General features: G+C 43.9%; 2 protein-coding genes across 4 annotated transcripts in view; one reads left to right on the top strand and one right to left on the bottom strand.

The window, feature by feature from the left end:
- The window catches only part of DPP3 (dipeptidyl peptidase 3), a 264,499-nt gene extending 248,015 nt beyond the window's left edge, over positions 1–16,484 (top strand). For both annotated transcript variants that reach the window (XM_068129393.2, XM_068129392.2), the window contains exon 18: positions 16,197–16,484. In XM_068129393.2, coding sequence (XP_067985494.2) covers positions 16,197–16,369 — 173 coding nt within the window. In that variant the 3' untranslated portion in view covers positions 16,370–16,484. The remainder of the gene's footprint in view (positions 1–16,196) is intronic.
- Positions 16,485–16,559: 75 nt separating this feature from the next.
- Positions 16,560–23,055, bottom strand: part of LOC137435522 (E3 ubiquitin-protein ligase pellino homolog 2) — a 336,475-nt gene continuing 329,979 nt past the window's right edge. For both annotated transcript variants that reach the window (XM_068129398.2, XM_068129400.2), the window contains one exon: positions 16,560–17,955. In XM_068129398.2, coding sequence (XP_067985499.1) covers positions 17,335–17,955 — 621 coding nt within the window. In that variant the 3' untranslated portion in view covers positions 16,560–17,334. The remainder of the gene's footprint in view (positions 17,956–23,055) is intronic.

Raw genomic sequence — 23,055 nt, 5'->3', positions numbered from 1 at the left:
ATTTCAGCATAAGGCTGCAACATAACAAAATGTGAAAAAAGTAAAGGGGTCTGAATACTTTCTGAATGCACTGTATGTATATATGTGTGTATATATATATATATATATATATATATATATATATATATATATATATATATATATATATATATATATATATATATATATTGTTGCGGATCTCAACGTCGGCCTCTTCCCCCTTATCGAGGGGGGATTAATCCCCTCTTCTATGACTGACCGACGTGGTCCCGGGGGTATGACGTCACACCCGGTCGGCGCTGGGTAGGGTATTAGGCCCAACCGTCCTATGAGCTAAATACCAGCGCCTCCCGGCACGCAAGGAAACACCCCTCGCTCACGGCCGCAGCATAATGGATGGATTGCTCCGAGCGAAGCGAACTGCGGCGTGAGCCGTTTACCGAAGACAAAGCCCGATTCATGTGCGTTGGCCGAATCGCGCCACGTACCTCAATCTGGAAATCACTAAAGCGACCGAATGTGAAGAAGAAGAATGTAGGAAGAACAAATATGATTTATTACCACTATTTACACAATTAAAAGTAACCAAGGAGGAAGAAGGATAAGAAAATAAATGCAGAAGGAGGGAAGAACCAGAAGACACAGTGCAACACTAGCTTACCTACTCAGTCTTACTTAAACCCCTGGACAACACAGAAGACGGACGAACAATCAGACTTACACGGGGGGGATGAAGGCAAGAACGAAGGCTGGAGGGAGAGGAAGGTTCAGTTCGGACCGGAGCACGGTCGGGCCGGGAGGGAGCAGCCGCCGCCCCCGTCTTGATCGGTCTCGCACGGCGCGTTCCTTCGCGGCTGGTGTAACTGCCGTCGAAGCCCAAAGCTGCTGTGGTTAAAGCTGCTGCGTGCTGGTGCGTCGCGTGCTCTCCAAGGACTCCGTTCGTGCGTCGCGTGCTCTCCCAGGGCTCATCTCTCCCTTGGGGGCGTCCCACCGCGGGTTATATAGGCCACACCCTCGAACCTTTTCAAACCTCCTTGATCGTTCTCTCTACCCCTCCCTAAGCCAAACCCCTCGTTCTTGGTTGGTCGGCAAGGGCTCTCCTGGCTCCACCCTTTGATGACGAGGTGGAGACACGCCTTTCTTCTCCGCCCCGACCGCGTGCTCAATGGAGGCAAATGCAGCCAACCACCCAATGCAGTTGGCAATAGTGATGCCACAAACCCCATCCAAAGTTACTGGCACTTTGAAGATGCCATGGGGGCGTCGGAGGGACCTATCTGATTTAATTGATGCAACGCAATGAATTGGTGGACCACAGAGCCTTATACTGACATATATTAAGGACATAACTACCGAGGGGAAATCTATGATTTGCTACGTGTGTGCGATGGATTAACTAAGGGCGACCTTTGACCTTGATACTACAGAGGGTGATATTTACAACAAGTTTTACATCAAATTACACACACAATTCCCAAATCCTCAACAATATATATATATATGTATATGTAATATGTATGTATATTTGTATGTTCATAATCTAAGTTGCAAAGCGTTGGTGCTGCAACAACCTTTTCTTGGCTGGGGTTATGCTGGGTGGTTTGCTATCCCTCTCCCAGCAGTAATTGGGGTAGGAATTTGTAATTTTTTCAGTGTGCCGGCGATGGTTCGACTAGTTTTTGTGAAGGACACTGTGGGATCTTTAGCGTCCACCAACTATCTGCAGAGGGGTTGCTCAGTTTAATGTCCATCCAGTTTCTCCATTCCTGAAACAGCAACTTCAGCATACGCTCTGCAAAGAAAGATGCATCACCTGAAGACGGGCTGTAATGTTCTCGAGGAAATTCAAAATAGAATTACCTTAATCGAGTAGGAGAGCAGTCGGTGAAACAGAGAAAAATAATGATTGTTTGGAGACAAATCTTAAGCCAGATGACGTTTGGAGATTGAAAGTCCACACGGCGTATAACAGTTGTGTTGATGTGCGAATAAGCAGTCTCGTCCTTTGAAGCAGAATCATGAGCGAAGGTTATCGTTGGAAATGTGAAAGCAATTAACAAGAACATCATTTGACAATTGGGTTTGAGAGAAGCAAGATGCTGTATTCGGAAAGGTACAAACTAAATGGTGTTCAACGGAGAGGTTCGAAGAAGTTCAACTGTTTGTTGTTAGCTTCATGTGTAGGTCTATAACCTGATCAAGGCCCTGTCAAAGCAGGGTGTGCTGATTGATGCACCATGTGCTCTCTTTGTAATCGTTTTCTGTGGATTCTGCTACATTGACGAGTTGTCATAATGATTGTAACAAAGTTTGCTGACAGGTAGGCGAATGGTTACATGATGGCTACGTATTACCGCTGAACGTTGCTGTTTTGCTTTGCTTTGATTACCCTGTTGTTGAGGCCAAAACTTCAAATTGTCATCTGCATTGACAATACCATTTTTGAGATGTTGTTTCTGATTGTGTGAGTGTTTGTCACCACTACGAGGGCACACGTCTTGCTTATGGGTGACGATGTCGATAATTTTCACAATAAGATGATGCCGAAAATACTGACACAGCAAACTTCTGACAACTGTATGGAGTATGGAGAGTTGTACAAAAATGTACTTGAGTTCGAACTACTTCGTATATGTCAGCATCTGTGAAATATAATTCAGAATGTTTCCAGGTAATGACTCAACAGCATTATTCACTCTTGTCGGGCTGCTGCCTTCCCCCAAATCGCCTAATCTGCACTCCGTGGAGGTCACAACGTGGCCACGATCTCCAGCCCTGTGGCCTGTAATGATTTTCAATGATATTTCACTTTTTATTGCTATGGATTCTGTTCGGCTATTCTGATTGCTGCTTTTGAAATGTCGTTGCTGTTTCATTCTTGATAGAACGTGATTTAGAACAAAAAAGGCAACGTTGATATTTGATACATGCAGTCATCGTGACCGTTTATTCTGATTCATAAACCATCTTCGTTGGGAATATTTCATTTTGAAGATAATTAGTACCATTGCCGAGTCCCTGTTTTCCCTCGGCTGCCATGAGGTTCAGCTGGTTCGAGTGTGACGAGTACCCCCTCTGTCATTTGATTGGAAATATCATCAGACAAAATGCCACTGAATCATAGAATCGAGCTCTTCATGTTAAAGTGTAAAACTGTTTTGCAGAAAATCATACTCAGGTTAGATTTGTGCTATATGTCCACCAAGTTGTCACAAAATACTGTTGCGGTTTTGGGAAACCGCTGAGAAGCAATGGCAACCACCATGCATGTCCCTTAGAATAGTTATTTCATAGCAGAGCATTAACTTAGCCACTTCCCCTTATTTCGGGTTAGTATGTTTTTATGCGTTGGGGAGGGAAACACAGGCCCTCCACTCATAAGCGATAATTTGCCAGGCAATGCGCACAGGCTCAAAGGCACACCATCCAAGCACCAGGTAAAAGTTCCTTTGAGAGAGTTTGTGGGGCAGGGGAAGCGACACTCCACCAATCAGGGCCTGAGGAACTTCTGGGAAGCTTGAGGGGGTTGAGCGACGGGCTCCACCAATCGGGAGGCCAGACACCCTCGGACAGCAGCCCCACCCATTGCCAGGGCCCTGACGAAAGGCCCTGCACATGTCTTTTCTCGCTCTGCCCCCTCTGCACGTGTGCATGATATGCTCTCTTGGTTTTTGGACATTGTTGATCTAGCACATGCTTGCATGACTCTCTCTTTCTGCTGGCCTCACTTCGTACGTGCCTGCATTACTCATCGCCTTGGACTTTGCTCGATCTGCACGTATTCATTGTTCTCTGTTGGCTGCCGGACTCCCTATTGGTGCACGTGTGCATGACTTGGACTCTTTCTGCACGTGCCGACCTCACCTGCCCAAGTCCGTGCTGATGATCGACCTTCTCCTGCCCGTCCGTGCTGGGATCGCCATTACCTGCTCGTGTTGGGGACTGCCGTTTGCCGGCCAGGTGCTCGTTGGAGAGGAGAGGGGGTCGAGACAAAGGCCGTCACGAGGAGAAGCATCTAGAGCATTGTGGCCTTTGCGCTAACAGGTTTCCAACGTTTGTTTTTCCCTCCCCCTCCCCCGTGAATGTGTGCTGGGCCCATGTGGTGTTTATTTGTTGTGATCGTAATAAGGCGTAGGATAAGCTATGTTTCTGCTTCTCGTCCTATTTTTCTTTCCTATTGAAAAATTCCACTGTAAATACTTGTAAAGAAATTAAATCGTTAAACGTTTCCTTTCTCTCTGTCCATGAATGTCTTTTCCTTCATTGGTTTGCCATTGCTCACATACAGATTAACAATCGGCCATTACAAAATTAGCATTAGCCCGGCGGTTTGCCATAACGGTTGCTCGGCCGTCTAAATTTCCATCTACGAACAAAGGAAAGGGGTATACCGCTGGAGGGAAGGTACGTTCCCCGAATGGGACCGTCACGTGGTACAGGTAAGCTATTATGCGACGGACCAATTGGCATTAGTAGTTGCTGGTTCGCAACCTGCCTAAGTACGAAGTTATTCATGCGTGGCAGCCTCAGGCTCGGTCAGTTCAGGAGGGAACGGAGGCTAACCCCCTTGTAGTAAACCCGAACCCCGGGCCGTAACAATACATTGTATCTACATTGTATCTCCTAAAATCCTGCCTTGCCACTCTATCTCACCCTCTCCCTGTTCTCTTCACCCTCTCTTTTGCTCAAGGTCATCTTCCATCAGCTTGTAAATCAATCAATCAATCAATCATGGTTTTATTATCAATTTGTCGCAGCCAAAGCTGAATTGTGAATGATTTACCACATAACATAAAATACGAGATCATGAAATAAATAAGTCAATAATTTGCAATCACTATAACATACAAATAATTACAATGAATAAAAAAAAATTACTACACGACAACTCCATATTCAGGCATTAATAACATGAAAAATAAGCATCGTTTAAGGTACACACATTATTGTGAAATACACCCATCGTCATAAAATACACGTATAAAATACACACGTATAAAATACACACGTATAAAATACACAGTTAAAATAGCTGCAATAATAAGTACCACGTTCCAAGATAAAAAATTTCCTTGAAATATAAAACTAGGGAAAGAAAAGGTAAATCTGTTATGAATCTCACTTGGAGAATATGTGTTAAGAGATGAATCGTACTTAGAACACATTCATGGTATTTAAAAGTCTGACTATATAAGGCATTGCACTCTTTCTGTAACGTTCAGTCCTGCACCTAATTTCTATAAGCTTATTGCTGTGACGTAATTGTCTAAGTGACGATTTTTTGTTTGGTAACCAGTCTGGGAATCTACTATACAAAGAAGATGCAAAGTTACTACAAAGTAGTTCACGACGTTCGTGCAGTGAATTCAGCTGGCAGGTACTCAAAGCATTGTAGTAGGAATCATAATCGCCAGCAAAAATAATTCTCAATGCTCTTCTTTGTATCGATTCAATCAATGCATGCTGTTGTTTTGTCAATGAGGAATGCCATACGGGACAGCAATATTCTAACATAGGTTTGATGTCAGAAGTGTACACAGTGATAAGATCTTCTATCGGAATATGGAACTTCCTCAAAGATCGAAGCATATACAGCTTTCTCGATGCTTTCAAAACGATGAGGTTTACATGATCTGCCCACTTGAGATCATTGCTGACAACAACTCCCAACAGTTTGACCTGCTGACTTTCCTCCAGTCTAACGTTGTTAAGTTGGATTAGCAATGGTGGCAGCTGGCGGTGAATAAACGACACTCGCATTATCTGGCACTTAACTGGGTTGAGCTTCATCTTGGAATCTGTACACCACTGTTCAAATTCTGAAAGGGCTGTTGATAGGGTAGATGGAGAGTCCATTTGACGCGACTCTGCCAAAGTTAAGTCATCCACATATTTCCACCTCTTAATATCAGATAACTGGAGAGCGTCATTGATGAGGGCCATGAAGATGAGTGGGCCCAGTCACGTTCCTTGTGGGACTCAACCAGTTGTTGAGAGAGGCATAGAAAGTTCTCCCTTATAACGAACTTGCTGGATGTGGTTTGCGAGGAAGCTGCAGACCCACTGAATTAAGGAAGGTCTTGCTCCCATCACGTACAGTTTGTTGATGGCTACCTTGTGATCCACTGAGTCAAAAGCCTTCGAAAAGTCAGTCAAAACAATAGTCGAAATTGTACCAGGTCTGTCAGCTCCACCATACAGGAAATCCATCAGTTGTATGAGATAGTGGGTGGAGGACATACCTGCACGGTTCCCAAACTGTTGAGGGTCGATGTTAGCAGAAATGTCGGACATGAGCCATCGATACATGAATAGCTCTGCAAGCTTCGCGAAATGATCAGTTAATGCAATCGGTCTCAGTTTGTCCAATGTCGGTGATGATTGTTTAGGTAGAGGAACAACGATTGATTTCTTCCATTGACTGGGAACAACACCTTGTTTATATGAGGCATTGATATTGTCACAGAGAGGAATGCTTAGTTCCAAGGCGAACTCTCGTATAAGTCTAGGAGAGATGCCATCTGGCCCACAACTCTTCCCCACTTTTGTCTTTAATAGTTCTTTATAGACCATCGTAGGTTGCACCATGGGAACACTATTTGGTGGAAAAGGAAAAAGCTGGAATATTGTCCTTGTGTAATGGGGATGTACTACTCATAATTGAAACAAAGTAAGAATTAATGGCGTTTGAAATTGCTAAGGAGTCACTGCTCGGAATGCCTGGCAAGTTGATAATAATCAGCTCCTGTTGTGTGTTGGACGTCATGAGTTTAATGTAACGATACCATGAACTTGGGTTGTCACACTTCAATCGTTGAACTCGGTTACAATAGAAGTCTTGCTTTGCCTCTGATTTTCCGTTGAACCTTATTTCGGAGGTTTTTCCAGCTGGGGGATCCTCTCTGCCTATGGAATGCTGCTTGACGTTTATGAATCAGCACTTTCACTTCCGATGTTATCCATGGTTTATCTGCCACATGGAGTCTAATGATCTTAGACGGGAAGTGAATGTTAATTGCAGAATTCAACTCGGTATAGAATTGTGTGCACTTGTCTTCAACGTCACATTTGCTAATAACATCTGTCCAGTTATGATGTGTTATCCAATCACCAAAAGCACGAATGTCTGATTTACGCATTGGGCGGATAACTTTGCGCTTCGTATCATTATTGGAAGAGAAATGTTGTTTCGGGTACCACATTACCTCGCTGTGATCACTTTGCCCGATTGGAGCAGCAAGTTGAACAGAACTGTTGAGGTTTTTCATATTTGTCACAATTTTGTCCAGTACTACATTATTTCTTGTCGACTGGTCTACAACCTGCTTAAGATTATGGCCGATAAGAAGTGCAGTCAGATCGAGGTGATTGACATCTCCCGTTATAATAATACCAGCACCTAGATGGCGAGAGAGGATGTCATCAACTGCGAACGTAAGGTAATGAACAAACGAGATGGCGTTGTCGTTGTTTGGAGGCGTGTAGACAGAGGCAACAAATATGGAGGATACCACTCTTGGTAGTCTGTTCGGACGTAATTGAGCCCAAACAATCTCATGTTCTTCAGGCACTGCAATATCAATAGAAGAAGCACTCATGATAGATTTGACATATAGGGCAACGCCACCTCCACGACGATTATTTCTATTCTTTGTCAGCAACGAGTAATTTGGTATGCTATGTACGTTTTCTGGAACAATGGCCTTAAACCAGGTCTCACTGACAGCCACTATGTCCAGCTCATAATCTTGTACAATGCAGCAAAATTCGTCAAACTCGTTGTTCAGTGACCTAGCATTCACCATGTACACCGACGGCAGCATGACTTGAGTTGGACGAGATATCAACCTTATATTGCGATAACATGTGCTTCTTTGTGGTCGTTGTATTGTTTCACAATTTGGTAAAGAGATCCTCACCTGTATTGGGCGAGAATTACGTTTTCTCCCACCCCGTTTTCCCCGCTTCCTCCGTCGCTTTCGTTTTCTATTATTCCAGGAAGAAGCTGGAATGGTGATACTTTTATACTGCCTCTGGTGAACAGGCCATGACTTACAGAGCAAGTGTAAATAGTCAATGTGAAGACATACTTCTCTATCCAACTGACATTCGTCAGTGTAGTGAGGGCATAATAATCCATATAAGTGCAACGCTGAATATTGAATGAGTCCCAATGCTAACATCATGAATAAAACCAACACAACCCGCAGTAACATACAGAGCCGTTACACAAAGAGTAATGGAATAAAACACACACGGCCAGCAACAATGATTATGAACGAAGCCGTTGCACAAAGATGGAGTAAAGCACTCACGGCCCGTGGTCGTGAATGAAGCTGTTGCACAAAGTCACGTGTAGTTGAGTAAAGCACTGACGGCCCGTGATAGATAGTGAACGGTCCTTAAGATTGTGGAAGTAGCACCAGCGCATCCAACTACTCGTCGATGTTGAAGGGCGGCAGCAGCTGCACAGCGCCACCCGAAATGCGCTACCCGGCAGCAGCTGCACAGCGCCACCCGAAATGCGCTACCCGGCAGCAGCTGCACAGCACCAGTCGAACATAGATCGCCGACATTACCGATTTACACACGAAAGGTGCAAAAACAGATCCTTGCCGGATCAAAGACCAATCAGCCTGCTCCCAATAATCAGCAAGGTCATGGAATGCATCATCGCTTCTGACATCAAATCCTTCCTCTTCTCCAATGGCTTGATCTCAGATCATCGATTTGGATTCAGACCAGGTCACTCTACTCTGGACATCCTGCTTCTGCTGTCTCAATAATGGATGGAGGTACTCAACGCCAGACATGAAATCAGAGCAGTACCTGTAAGTACTGCTAAACGGAAGGGTTTTGAACGTGCCAAGAAGACGATTTGCGTCCTACAGTGTTCAGCTATATCATTCAATTTAAAGAAAATTAAGGTTCTAAAGGTTGTAGAAACAAAAATTATGGAGGTTTACTGCTGTTGACGCTGCATCTTTTACACCACCATATCTATCACTTTACATCAGTTATTCATGCCTGTTGTTTGTGTCCTTTAAAAAAGTCCAAGGTGAAGAGTAAGAACAGTACCTTTCGTGTTTGGAATGTTTTTCAATTTTTAAGCATTGAAGCTGCTTTAAATATTTGACTCAGTCCTTCCTTCCATCCATCCTTAAAAATGAAGAAGAAGAACCTCTATAATCCACCGTGTTTAATTCTAAAGGGTTATAAAGTGTAATTCTAATGGGTTTTGTTCGTGTCTAGGCTTTGCCTATTTCATATTAAAATTGCCAAACTGAACCGCTTCCTTCAGACACAGGTGCGATTTTTTTTTTTTGACTGCCAGACAGACAGAGTAAAAAAAAGAAAAAGCTCATTCCTCTCTGCACATGCGTGATCGGGAAGAATTCAGAGCTAAAGTACTGTGAAATGGCAGGTTTGGTTTCTGATTCATTTTCATAATATAACATTCAATTTGAAATTAAGTTGTTCTTCGATCATAAACTGACGTTTGTAGACAGGACAGACAGACAAAAGTTTGCTCGATTGCTTAACCCCACTCTTCGCTTAACAGTGTGTGGGGTGATTAAGGAGAATGATGGACATACAGATCCAATGACTGATTAATTATTGTAATTACTGCACAACAAAACTGTAAGCAACTACATATTAAGAGTTTAAGAATGAATGTTTTGCGGGGAGGGTTAAAGCGACTTTCAGGTCACCCTGCACATGTGATTGGTGACAAGTTCTGCTTCTGACGAGTTCAACATTAGATTGTGCCACAGCAATGCTTGCCACTCCCTCCCTTCCATAATTTATCCATTTTGTTTATAAACGATGGTTTTTTTCCATGATGTCATGGTGATAAATTAATGAGTGGTTTGCTGAAGGTCCTAAACCTTTTCCAATGTTTGTTCCTCGAACACAGTTTGCTGCGTACAGATTACTACATCATCCTCACTGTTTAGAGAAAGACTCTGCTTTGAACATCCTCGTAAACAATGCATTGAAAACTGTAACTTTATTTGAATTTCTTTCGATGAAGATCATGTTCGTGTGTCCTGGGACCATTGGCATTTCTTCTGGTCCATGGTAATTCTGGTTCATCTACAGGTTGCAGTTCAAAAAGGTCTTAGGGTCTTCATCGTGCCGATAAAGCGAAGCTTGGTGTTAGATGCACTGAAAAGCATCTTCAACACACACTGTGCACAGAATTGAACGTTTCAGTATGTGAGATGATTTTGTGTTGACGATGATGACATCATATGTTAATGATGTGCAGGGGATGTACAATGCTTGCTCGTTTGAGGATTCTAGGTTTTATTAATTGGGGGACAAGTTATAAATAAGAAGAGCGAGTGTTAATACTGTCTGTACCCACAATTTGAGTGCGGTCTCATCTGGGATATTGTGTCGTTTTGTTCTCCACATCTGAGGAAGAACAGAGCTGTGCCATGGAGAGGGTTCAGCGTACATCGACTCGATTGATTCCGGGCCTAGCTGGACTAATATATAAGGAACGGTTGAAGGAGACCGTACTTTATACATTAGAAAAGAGGTGATTACGAGAGGATCCGATAGAGATGTTTCAGATAAAGAGGGGTATTGATAATTAAATAAGTGCAGAAGATTTTTCCAGCAGAATCAAAAGTGAACGGATTAGGGGTCAGAGCTTGAGAGTGAAGACAGTTCTGATGACATTCAGGCAATGGTCTTTCACTTAGAGGGTAGTTGATACATGGAATGGTCTTCCGAGAAAGGTAGTGGCAGCAGAAACAGTGGACAGGTTTAAACTGGAATTTGTTAGGAACCAAGAAGCCTTGGGGATGGAATGCTACATAGACGCTGCTAGGATTAGGAGGTAGCTTCGGTATGGAATATAGATACAGTAGTAATGGAAAAACGTATATTGATTGTGAGGGTCGTGTCTGTCAGGGCGGTTAAGGTGGCCGAGGGGTGCACACACTCACCCTCGAAAGTCTAAGCTGTCGAACCTGAGTTTGAATCTCTGGCTATAAATTGTCATCCTGGTGCTTCACAGGAAGGCTGATTCATCAGTGTGTGCCGTCCTTCGGATGGACGTTACGTGGGCATCCCGTTTACTGGCATTCGTTGGTGGATGTATGCCAATCTTTCGCGAAGAGTAGGTGAGCTATAACTGGCACCATAAACAAATTCCTTGAACATCAGGCCTGGCCAGCCAGTTCAAGAAAGACTCGAGCCAAAACTTACCCCGGCCAACCCCCCAAGAAGACCGACCGCTCCTTTTTTGCATCTTCAGTTGGGCTCTCGAAGCAGTTTCTAGGCTATTGGGCGCAATCCTGGACGGGTTGTAGGATACTCAAATGGCTCATTCATCCCAGTAAGCTGGTACTCATTTTGCCGACCTCAACGGCATGACAGGGACTCAAACTCAGGACCCTGAGATCTCAAGCCCAGCCGTCTTAACCATTAAACCAACACCTGGCGTCAACCCCACAATAATTGTGGCCGTTAGAAGTGTCGGTCAAAAAGCGAATGCGCTCTTGGTGTTTACTGTTTATTCATTCCTTACCCACCGAAGGTCCTCCATCCTTCCAAAAAAGAATAAAACATCCTGATCGATGATGTCGATGTTCTCCAATACATCCATCAACTCCATCACCCAATATAATATATAAAAAATAACCACCTTTAGAGGCCATTTTTCCCTGCAAAGCGGGGGTTGGCCTTTTTCGGGAACCGTGGTTGTTGTTGTTTTTCGGTCCCCTTTTTGAAGCAATGTTTTACAGCCGGATGCCCTTCCTGATGCCAACCCTTTTTGCCGCCTTTAACGACAAACAGGGAATTACCAGTGAACTGGTACTCAATTAGCCGACCTCGGAAGAGATGACAGGCTGAGTCAACCCCCCTGGCGTTAATTCAGCGATGAACCGGGATTCGAACCCAGGATCCTAGGATCCTAAGCCAGCACCCTAGCCGCTAGCCCAACACCAGAGCTAAAAATATGGCAACCCAATGAAGTTGATAAACTGAAAGATTAAATACATATCGTGCAGATAGAGTGCGGCCATGATTACTGCAAAAGATGACAAACTATTATCCAAATCTGATGTTTAATCTTTTGCAAATCTTTGTGATGCTGCCCTTATCGGACAATGGTGAATGGCTACTGTAATAATTGCTATCTTATTTCTTGCCCTCTAGGAAGTTAGAATGTGAGAAACCTATAAAACAATACCTGTAGTTGTATTATATCCAGCCGGGTCATTTTGTGTTGACCCTGCACACGTATGACAAAGCAGCGTTTAGAAATCGGTTCTCTGAATGACAGACATCGGTCTATGATTGAGGAACCACTTCATTTAAATTTTATAAACGTGAACCTGTAGTTAAGCAGAACTTTGATTTTGAATTTGGCAAATTGTACGGAATCTCATTCCGAGTGCGCATGCACAGAGTTCTTGAGGTCATTCGTTCAGTCTGTCTGTCTGGCAGTCAATCAAAATTGAAAATCATTCCAAACAGGAAACGTACTATTTTTAGGGTTGTCATAAAGGACACAAACAACAGGCATGGATAACTAATGTAGAATTTAAAATAAGGTGGTGCGAAAGGCACTGCATCAATGGCGGTAAACTTCATAATTTTTTAAAATTTTTCTACAACCTTTAAAACCTTTATTTTATTTCGCTTTAATTATATATTTGAACACTATCGAACACAAATCGCCTTGTTTGCATTTCCATAACCCTCTGGTTTAGCAGTACTCAATATTACACCGTCTCGCCCAATCAGATCTGCCCCATATTCTGAGGGCGGAGTGACAGCGTGATCCAGATAAAATGAGGGCTCCTAACGATGCAACGACATAGCTAAATTCGTCCAAACGATCTGTTTAAGTTAATGTTTTTCTAAAAGACTGTTCATTCCAAAATCGTGAGTTTCTCCGAGAAGAGTTGGCAGAAGGTTCAGCTCTGGACTGTTCCATTTCACCCATCGTGTATGGTTGCCACCGCACCCGTTATTGTAAGTTCACAAACAAAGCTGATATCGTTCGTGCTCGGAAATGCAATGCAAGAGTTGAAAAGACCCTCCCCATGTCCTTTTTCTCCAGTTCTATGAACTCTCCAGTTGTCACAAGTTTTACGTACGTCGGTATTTTGCTTACTGTCCCCAGTACCAAAATGAATCGACTTTTCTTTGTCTCACCTGCATGCCCTATGACAGGTTATGTCTTATAGCAACTGGCAAAGGGGAAAACTACAACAACAACAAACTGCAGCATATATTGTGTCTTACCCTGTTCAGTCTTGGGAGAAAAAGGACATGGGGAGGGTCTTTTCAACTCTTGCTTTGCGTTTCTGAGTTCTGCCATGTCTGAACCCCGATATCCCCCCTGCTTGAGAGTGTGAGCGCAAATTTGATTGGTCGAGATGGTGTAAATTTTGCCCAAGCACTTCTGAAGTGAAGGTTTTTTGAAGTGCAATCAAGGCATCTATGTTCTAGTATACCAGTAATAGGTGTCCACAACTGTCCTTGACCATGTTGTGGAACTTTGGCCGAGGCCCTCACTTTTTACCTTCACGAGCTTTAAAATTTGTTTATTTTCACAACCGCTTGAGCGATTGACACGAAATTTTAAACGTAGGAGAGCCAACTCATGGATATTGTTTTAAACAAAGTTACACGATCATTGAATGGAAAATATGGCCGGCGTTCCAAAAGGTCTGTTTTGTGTCGACATGGGTTGCAGGGTGTTTCACGTATCAGGAATAAATGGCCTCGACCTCGTTTGGCTCTGGCCTCGGTTGAAAAATGTGGTTAAAATTAAGTAGTTCCTCGATCATAGATTGACGTCTGACACAGAGTATACCAATTGCTTTGTGCTACATGGATGGGGTAAATACTGATATTTAATCGTGCACAATTGAAGTTTCACCTTGAATGTACGTACTGTACTCAGTTTTTGTATGCCCTCCCTTCCTCCAACATTGTCGGAGATGGGTGATGTTAAAATGAGCTCCTACTGAACGATCATCCATCCCGTCCATGCAACTGTTGTGTACGCGATATTTCAAAAACTGTTGAACATTTAGCTTTCACATTGCAGATGTTTATATTCCTCATGACATTCCCTCAAGCTGATTTGATCCCGGCTGTGATTCGCTGAATTGTAGTGCCATGCCAACCATCTCGGTGACTTGGCTTGTGCGTATGCGATATTTCCAAAAGCGGTCAAGATTTAGCTTCCATATTGCAGATGCCTCTTCCTTATACCACCCAAAAGGTTGGGGGACCTAGAGTATCAGCTCCTTGTTTTGGTTCTCCTTTATCGGTGCCAAAAGCAAATGCTTCTCTTTTTCTTGTGCCCATATACTCATTTCTCCTGCTCCTGCATTGTGACAACTAGGACGTGCCCGTACGTGGGTGCCCGTTCCTTGGTGCGGCCCGCGTGACTGTACTATATATATGTATCTAAAATTATATCCCCCCCCTCTATTTACATGAAATGGTTTGGTCCATTCGCAAAGCCAAAGCGAACGGCTTGCGAGTACGGTGACAATCCCCCCCCCTCTATTTACATGAAATGGTTTGGTCCAAAGCGAACGGCTTGCGAGTACGGTGACAATCCCCCCCCCCCCCCTCTATTTACATGAAATGGTTTGGTCCAAAGCGAACGGCTTGCGAGTACGGTGACAATCCCCCCCCTCTATTTACATGAAATGGTTTGGTCCAAAGCGAACGGCTTGCGGAGTTTGGTAAAGAAATCGCCATAGCGTGCACAAACGCGCAGGAAAGCGAAAGAATCGCAAATTAGTTTTAATTAGTTTTAAAACATAGTTTAACGCCAACATAGTTTGCCAACGTGAAATAAATGAATACGCTCTCAAATGTGCCGTCCGAGGCAGAGTCTGTTCGCCACGTTCAGCACACGTGATAGCTCGCTGCTCTCTGATTGGTTGAATCGTTTTTTGGACATAGCTCGGTAACTACTTCTCCGATTAATATGAAACCTTGAAAAGGCACATCCTCAGGTCCCCAGCAATATACCTGGCAAGTTTAAAGTATATCGGACCCGTGGTTGTCGAGAAACAGCGGTCACAGACACACAGACACACACACATACACACACACATACACACAGAGATTACTGGAATTATAGATAGACTAGGACGTGCCCGTACGTGGGTGCCCGTTCCTTGCCAAAAAAAAAAAAAAAAATGTCTTCGCCCATGTGGGCCCATGGGCGTGCCCGTAAGTGCGTGATGTGACCGTACAATGAATGTATCGTCCCGACGCCGCAGCTCGGATGGCGCTGCAGTTAATCGGGCCTGTATCGGCAGAGTTATTATAAACGTGTACTACAATCGATCGTACCTTACAGCGTCTGCTCGCCACGTTCAGCATCAGTACGTCGTCACTATGACTATCCGTAAGTCCGGAAGTGACGTCCTCATTTGACTGTCCGGAAGGTCGCATATCGCAGTTATGATGAATCGCAAATTAGTTTTAATTAGTTTTAAAACATAGTTTAACGCCAACATAGCGCCAACATAGTTTGCCAACGTGAAATAAATGAATACGCTCTCAAATGTGCCGTCCGAGGCAGAGTCTGTTCGCCACGTTCGGCACACGTGATAGCTCGCTGCTCTCTGATTGGTTGAATCGTTTTTTGGACGTAGCTCGGTAACTACTTCTCCGATTAATATGAAACCTTGAAAAGGCACATCCTCAGGTCCCCAGCAATATACCTGGGAAGTTTCAAGTATATCGGACCCGTGGTTGTCGAGAAACAGCGGTCACAGACACACACACATACGCACATACACACACACATACACACAGAGATTACTGGAATTATAGATAGATATCTACACATCTGGGCAGTGTCTGTGTTGTCGCTTAACGGCTCCCTCAAACTTTTGTTTCCGTGGTTGTGAAGTGTTTTTCATAACGTTGTGGTGGTTTTAAATCACGTGGTGGTGAGGTATTTTGAATTATGTGGTGGTGAGGTGTTTTTAAATGACGTGGTGGTGAGGTGTTTTTAAATCACATGGTGGTGAGGTGTTTCTCAATCACATGGTGGTGAGGTATTTTGAATTACATGGTGGTGAGGTGTTTTGAATTATGTGGAATAGATGGAATTGTTGCAAAGATGTTGTTGGGATTCATCGACGTTCTCCAAATATATTTGCAATGATGTAAGGGATGTAACTTTTTATGGGTGCTTGTGTGCGATGCAGATGGAGATGTGAAGCTGGTGGAATACAAAGGCAGTGCCTCAGGAATGGTGCAGTCATTCACTGAGCGCTTCTCCGACGGTGAAGAAGTAGAAAGAGATCTGCTGACGTTATCCCAGCGGGAACAGCACCACTGGGCAAGCAAAGATTCTAAAGCACAAACGAAGTGTCCCTGAATCGGTGCCTTTACCAAGCAATTCCTTTTATCATGATTGGTGCTAAATACAGTATCACTGAAAATGGGGTGCAGTTCTGTTTATCCTTAAAAAACAAAACAAAGGTGTGATCAAACTTGTGTGCCTTTATGCATTTCTTTATAAAAAGTTGGAAAACCCTATGGACCTTACTCCCCAACTGGAGGCAATCTTACAGATCAAGTATTTATTTCAAACAAGATGGGGGAAAGGCAATTCCTGATCACAAAAAGCAACACTCCAGATTCGTTCAACTGAAAATAGTTGCCACATATTTCACTGGGAACATTGTCAAAACTGTGCAAGGGGTTTATAAGAATAGGATGGTTAGCTAAAATGGCTGTCTATGATCCCAAAAGCAACTTATTTTGATAAGTTAGAAGTACAGGCAAGCAAACGGTGTATATAAAAGCATAAATACAAAAGCTTCAACCACAGATGTACAATTTGGTCTCCACGTCCCACAGGCCGTCCGCACCACAACTTGCATTTCCTTTGTAATCAGGGCAATGGCTTAAGAGCTGGAAATATGGCGTTAGCAAGGTGCTCTCTTCTTTTCGAGAGCATAAACATCACTCACGAAAGATGCAAAAAAGGGTAGAAAATTCCACAAAGGCTATAAATAAAAAGCCATTGAAGCAAAGCTGCATAGCCCAGTCTCAACTTACTGATAGTACAATGAATGGAGCACATTCCCAGGACAAAACACACCTACCAGGCTGATGTTAAGGTGCACTAATAAGCATGCAACAAGCAGGGAGTGCCACCTGGCCTAGGCTGGGAACTTTTACAAGGTGGCATAAGCCTGCATAGCATAGACCCAAGTGTGTTCGTTTAACTATTGGAGCTCTGTGCCACCTGCCTCTTCCGCCTTTGTCGTCCCTAGCTCTTCTCCAGACGCGAGGATCGGTTGCCCCTCGTGTCATGCAAATGCAATCGCAAACTGCTCAGTCTATGGGTCCTTGGAAGATGAGACGGACGAAGCCATTCTCACCCGTGAGCTGCGTCGCACAGAAGGGGCAGGCCGTATGGAAGGCATGGGTGCCATGCGGAAGAGGGATCTGTGCCCAGTAACGGGCCGTTTTCTCAGAGCTTACATGTCCACATGGTGTGAAGCCATGTGTCGGCGCACCAGCGTCCAAATAAAAACCAGCTTCGCAACCAAGCCAAAGAGGTACATATGGTCCCACTGTGCGGCACATGGGGCACTCGCGAGGTGGGCTGCAGATCCCGCTACTGACACCGGCGACACCTCCTTCCACACCGGCTCGCGGGCCTCTGTAGCCCCACTCGTGGTGGCCATGCACGTGCCCGCAGCGGAGGTAGGCCCAAGGCTGTTTTTCTTCAACGCCAGGCCCGAGGCCTGTACGTGGACGTAAACTCGGAAATGCCAATGTGTTAAGGCCCACAGGACACTGTGGACGGGCCGCATTGATCTCTTGGCGCAGTGCCTCAAGGTGCCGTGTCGTGGGAGTGTGGAGCAGGCCCTCGGCTGTGCGCCAAAGTAGTGTGGCACCACACAAGTCTATAAGCGAACCATCCTGCAGGACATTGCTCTCCGCTTCCACCTGTGGGCAGTAAACACACATAAATCAGTGTGAAGCAAAATATTCCAGCAACAATAACGAGGTACTTGTATATGGGATGAGTCGATCAGCCATGTAAACTTGGAAACAAACGAGTTCATAAAACACTACACCCCGTGTCGTCTTGAGAAAAAGGACAGGAATGGGGGAGGGGGGTGCGTCTGCCATTGATAAACCGTCTTTCAAACCACTGGAACAGAATGGTTTTCAATTTTGTGCCACACTGGAGCAATTACTTTACTCCTTGGTGCGCATGCGCTCGGGATGAGATTCCATACAATTTGACAAATTCAAAGCCAAAGTACTGCCAAAATGCATGTTTCTGTTCCGATTCGTGTTCTGCAGCGTTCAAAATATAAAATCCAATTGAAATTAAGTAGTTGCTCGATTATACACTGACAGACAGAGTGAACCAATTGTTTAACCGTGCTTTGCGCTACGTACACGGGGTAAATATTTATCAGACAAGATGGGCAGCTATTGGGACAAACCCACCAAAGGTAAGGAAGGTCAAGGGGTGGACGATGTCTACTTTTAACACATGTACGCAGCAAGACAAAACGACACCAACAAACAAGAGTAAAAGGAGCAAAACAACATCATCAAATAAATAGCCCCATGGGGGACTGATGGTTATTTCCCCATTACTTGAATTTGAGGCGAAACCCCCTTTTCAGTCTCTTATAGGGTGGATCCGGATGGGGAGCACAACCCCATGAGACCTTGCTGTCCTGATGTATCATACCAAATTTGGTCCATATCAGTCAGGTAGTTTGTGCGAACATGCTTTGGTGAAATGTTAACGGACGGACATCGAGACCCACTCAGGTTATTTTGGAAAAATACTCTGAAATAACCTAACCTTTGAAGATTGCAGATCCTCGTAAGGACTTGTTTTGTGTAAGTTTGAATGCTGCGGGTCACGTCAACGCGACTGCAACAATCGATAGCTTTGAGACCTCTATGCTGGATTTGCGTCTGACAACCGCGTTACCGTGCAGATATGGAAGTTTCAGAGCAGACCAGTGCCGTGCTGATAGGCGTCACGTGACTGAATCTAATTTCAGGCCGAGCAACCTGAGTCATGTGATGTGATCTTATAAGTGGCGTGGAGACCACAACCAATTATTCCCTTGACGGGTCTTCATAACCACCAAATGAAGCCCCCCCACCATAGACAGAATGCACTCAAGACCAAGTCAGGCTCATTACAATCAATAAAGAAATGGCAATGGTCAAATGGAAGGGAACAGAAGGAGCAATGCAGAAATAAGGGAACAGGTACAGAAGGAGCAATCTGGCGGGACACAGCTGGCACTGATACCACAGTTTAAGCAGAGTGGCGGCTCTGTGTGCAGGAATTTGATGTGAGGTGCAAAAATGGGAAAGTGTAGCTGGCTGGGTGGAGGCATGGTTTCATGCTGCAGTGTGGCTGATGTGCAGCCTCTCCACTGTCAGTCCAACGCATCTGCTCACGTCATCCCCCACCACATGTGCACATTATTAATGATGCACAACGACCCGCCACACACACACCTTGTTTTTTTTCATATATTCCTTGTAAATATCACACACACACACACACACACACACACACACACACACACACACACACACACACACACACACACACACACACACACACACACACACACACACACACACACACACACACACACACACACACACGAAAGTGGATACTTCGAGACCTGGGAAGACTCTGCTCCATCTTGTGAAACACACATTTGAAGATAATAACCTACAACACACTTTTTAATTATTGTACAGTATTGGCTATTCCGAAACTATCATATAATTTTACTGTAAATGATGTTAATTTCACTATATCCTATGTTCAACTTTATTTAAAATCAAAACATAGTTCCCTTCCCCAAAATAAGAACCTGAACCTATAAGAAATTGACGGGTTTCCCGACCACACCGATCATGAGCTGGGCACCTTTCTTCCTCGAGATTTTGATCCATTCAGCCCAGGACCTCTTGAAACGGTGGATCCACAACCTCGGTCATGGATCTACATCACGAGCTCGGTTACTTCCAGGTACTCAGTCAACCCATCAATGCAACATCAAAGTCTACTCGTTAGAGAATTTAATGTATTCTCACAAATTTACAACTCTCATCACATATTCCATCACATGATAATACAGTACATTAAATCATGCACCTCTTACCTTAAATACTCGTATAACGTCCACGAACCAGACGACCTCACTTACCTCTGAATCACACTTATTCAATAAATAAAAGGTCAAAAGGGATGGGGTTTTAGATACACACATCAGGCAAGGTGGAGGATGTTTAACTCTATATTTAAGCAAAGATAAATATCTAATATCATATTTAATTACTTTATGCTTATGCTGAGACATTCATTAAAGAAATAATTACGCAAACCTAATAATCCTTAACACCCACTCGGAGTCATTTCCACAACACTGGCCCCACTTTCTTCCTTCAGACTGTCCCAGTGTCCCAGGTATGTTCTCAGAAAGGGGTGGGTGGGCAATGCTGCTGCCCTCATTACAGTCTTCACCCCCATCAAAGTTGTTATTTGGTGCGGTTTTCACTTCTATCAGTCCCTGATAAGAGGGAGGCGGCAAAGCACACCTCCACTCCTTCGCCGCAATCGTGTGTGTGTGTATGTGTGTGTGTGTGTGTGTGAATTATAGTAAAAAACCACGGTTGGATAAATCACCACCAAATCTCACATACGTGCTGGGGTTAACCAGAGGGAATGGGTATTAATAGTACAGCAAAACAATACACAACAACGTTACAACACAGCTACAACCACACTCTGTATATTTCAAGTCACTCCAACCTCGATAGAGAAGGTAAAAATCTCGAGTTCAAGGTTGATTTCCTAAAGGGGGAAAGGGGGGAAATGGTAGAAGGGAGCGAGAGGAGGAGAGAGAGGGAAGGAGGAGTTCTCCACAGGTGAACACTTAAGAGAAGATTCAGATGGCATCATCAGCTGGAAACCTGTACCTGCGACCTGGGTTCATTGTAACTCTTGAGTGTGATGATGCCATCACCCTCTTTGCCGGTAGGTAGAGATACACTGCCGTTCACCTGGTTACCACGCGGTCCAACCGAGACACATCACATTACAAAAAATAAATCATAATAATCACTAAAAGGAAGATTTATACACACACTCTAAGTTTAACTAGTCACAACTAGGTTCACACCTGATTGGGAATGACATCAGGAAGGATAGGTACACTTCCAATGGAGGGATGGCTTCTGGTCGACCCCATGTGGCTGGGATCAAAAGGGCTTACCTTGTGCAGCTTTTCTTGGCTGGAAGAGCATTGGGGTTAATTTATTAAATTCCAAGACACCTGGGGGGAATTGATTAAGTGACAGTTGATTGGTTATTCCCTCCAATTCTGGGTGAGAGACCTGATTGGGTGTTTATCTTTGTATGTTAACTGCTATTGGCATTGCACGTGCTTGGGAGCCTCGGTGGTGCCAGGTTCTGCGCATGCGCCACCAGGTGATGAAACCGGTCCGGCAACTGAGGAAGGCATCAACGCTCGTTGAACATAAGACTGAGAAGGCCTATTTTATTTTATTTCTTCCGATGTGGTTCCAGTTATTTAAATTTGAAGGTGAGTCCTCGTTGCATTGTCCTTCCTGGTATGGGTTCAACTCCCATGGTTATTCTGCCGATGTGTTCTGCACCTGTGAAGGAGTAATTCCCTGTCCGGGATTGGTCGTTGGTCATGGGAACTTGAACAATGTCACAAGTGCCTTGATGTTTCGTTGACAGTATGTGGACCACCACCACCACCACCACCACAATGTCGAGGAGGTGCAAAAACGTTATATTTTATTAACGTTTCAAATGAATGGTCATTTTATAAATTCAGTTGTTGTACACCGCTCATTTCCGAATCCAACTCCAGGTGGCGCATGACGTCATCGCCGGGCACCGAAGGCGGCTCGGCAATGACGCACGCTGAAAGGGAGTACCCAGTTTTCACTCTGGTTGTTTGCTTGCCTTCTTGTTTTCTTGTTTGTTCGGGCAATACTTCAGGCACCTTTTGAGCTCGGAAGCTGATATTCGGACACAATGACCGAGTGATTTGGCCGTAAAGAGTATTTTTGATTTATTGATTCATCAATTAATCGATTAATTATTTATTTCTTCAATTAATGACTAAATTAATGATTGCTTTTAAGTTGCAGATTCCGATGAAATGGTGGTGGTTTCGGTATTCTATTAGGCAATTGATTAACAATTTAATTTTTTATGATTATTATTTATTTATTTTCATTATTAATCTTTTATTTCTTTTCTTTCTCATCTGGGCAATATCTCAGGCACCTTTCGAGCTCGGAAGCTGATATTTGGACATGACAATGACCAAGTGATCTGGCTGTAAAGGGTATTTTTGATTTATTTATTAATCAATTAATTATTGATTAGTCAATTAATCAGTGATTATTATTTAATTTTTCAATTAAGGGGTTTAATTAATTTTCAAAAAGTTACAGCTTCGGATAAAACACTGGCGGCTGAGATATGCTATTAGCCAATTGATTAAGAAATTATTTAACGATTGTTATTTATCGATTTTAATTATGCAATTCATCAATCAATTATTGTGCACCTTTCCCTGCCAATACCGTTCCTATGTGCTGCCGAAGGTGCCCCGGCAATGCCGCGCTGGAGGATGTTTTTTATTTATTTATTTGGCATGGGGCGGTGTACTTTGAATACATCTGCACTTGTATTATTTTGTATTGTACAGCAACATGTGTAAAGGGAGTGGCGGCATAGCTCAGAGGTGGCACATTTTCCTTTGAGCTGTCTGGGATAGTTTGAGGATATGAAACGACTGCAAACTCTATTGGTGCTTCTCATGGGTGTTATGTCAGAGGCATGACAACGCTTTTCGAGGGCATGTTAAACAACTAACCCGACCATGGCTCCATGACGTTAAAGATCTTCATAAGGGCTTTCCGAAAGGAGCAGGCAATTGTGTGCTGGTATGCTGGCCAAATTCACAATTCCTGCCGATTTGAAAACTGCTTCAGAAGCAAGCTAAA

The sequence above is a fragment of the Myxine glutinosa genome, chromosome 9 (assembly GCF_964187855.1).
Source record: "Myxine glutinosa chromosome 9, kmMyxGlut1.1, whole genome shotgun sequence".
NCBI classification, from domain to species: Eukaryota; Metazoa; Chordata; class Myxini; order Myxiniformes; family Myxinidae; genus Myxine; species Myxine glutinosa.
This window is presented reverse-complemented; position numbering and strand designations above follow the sequence as displayed.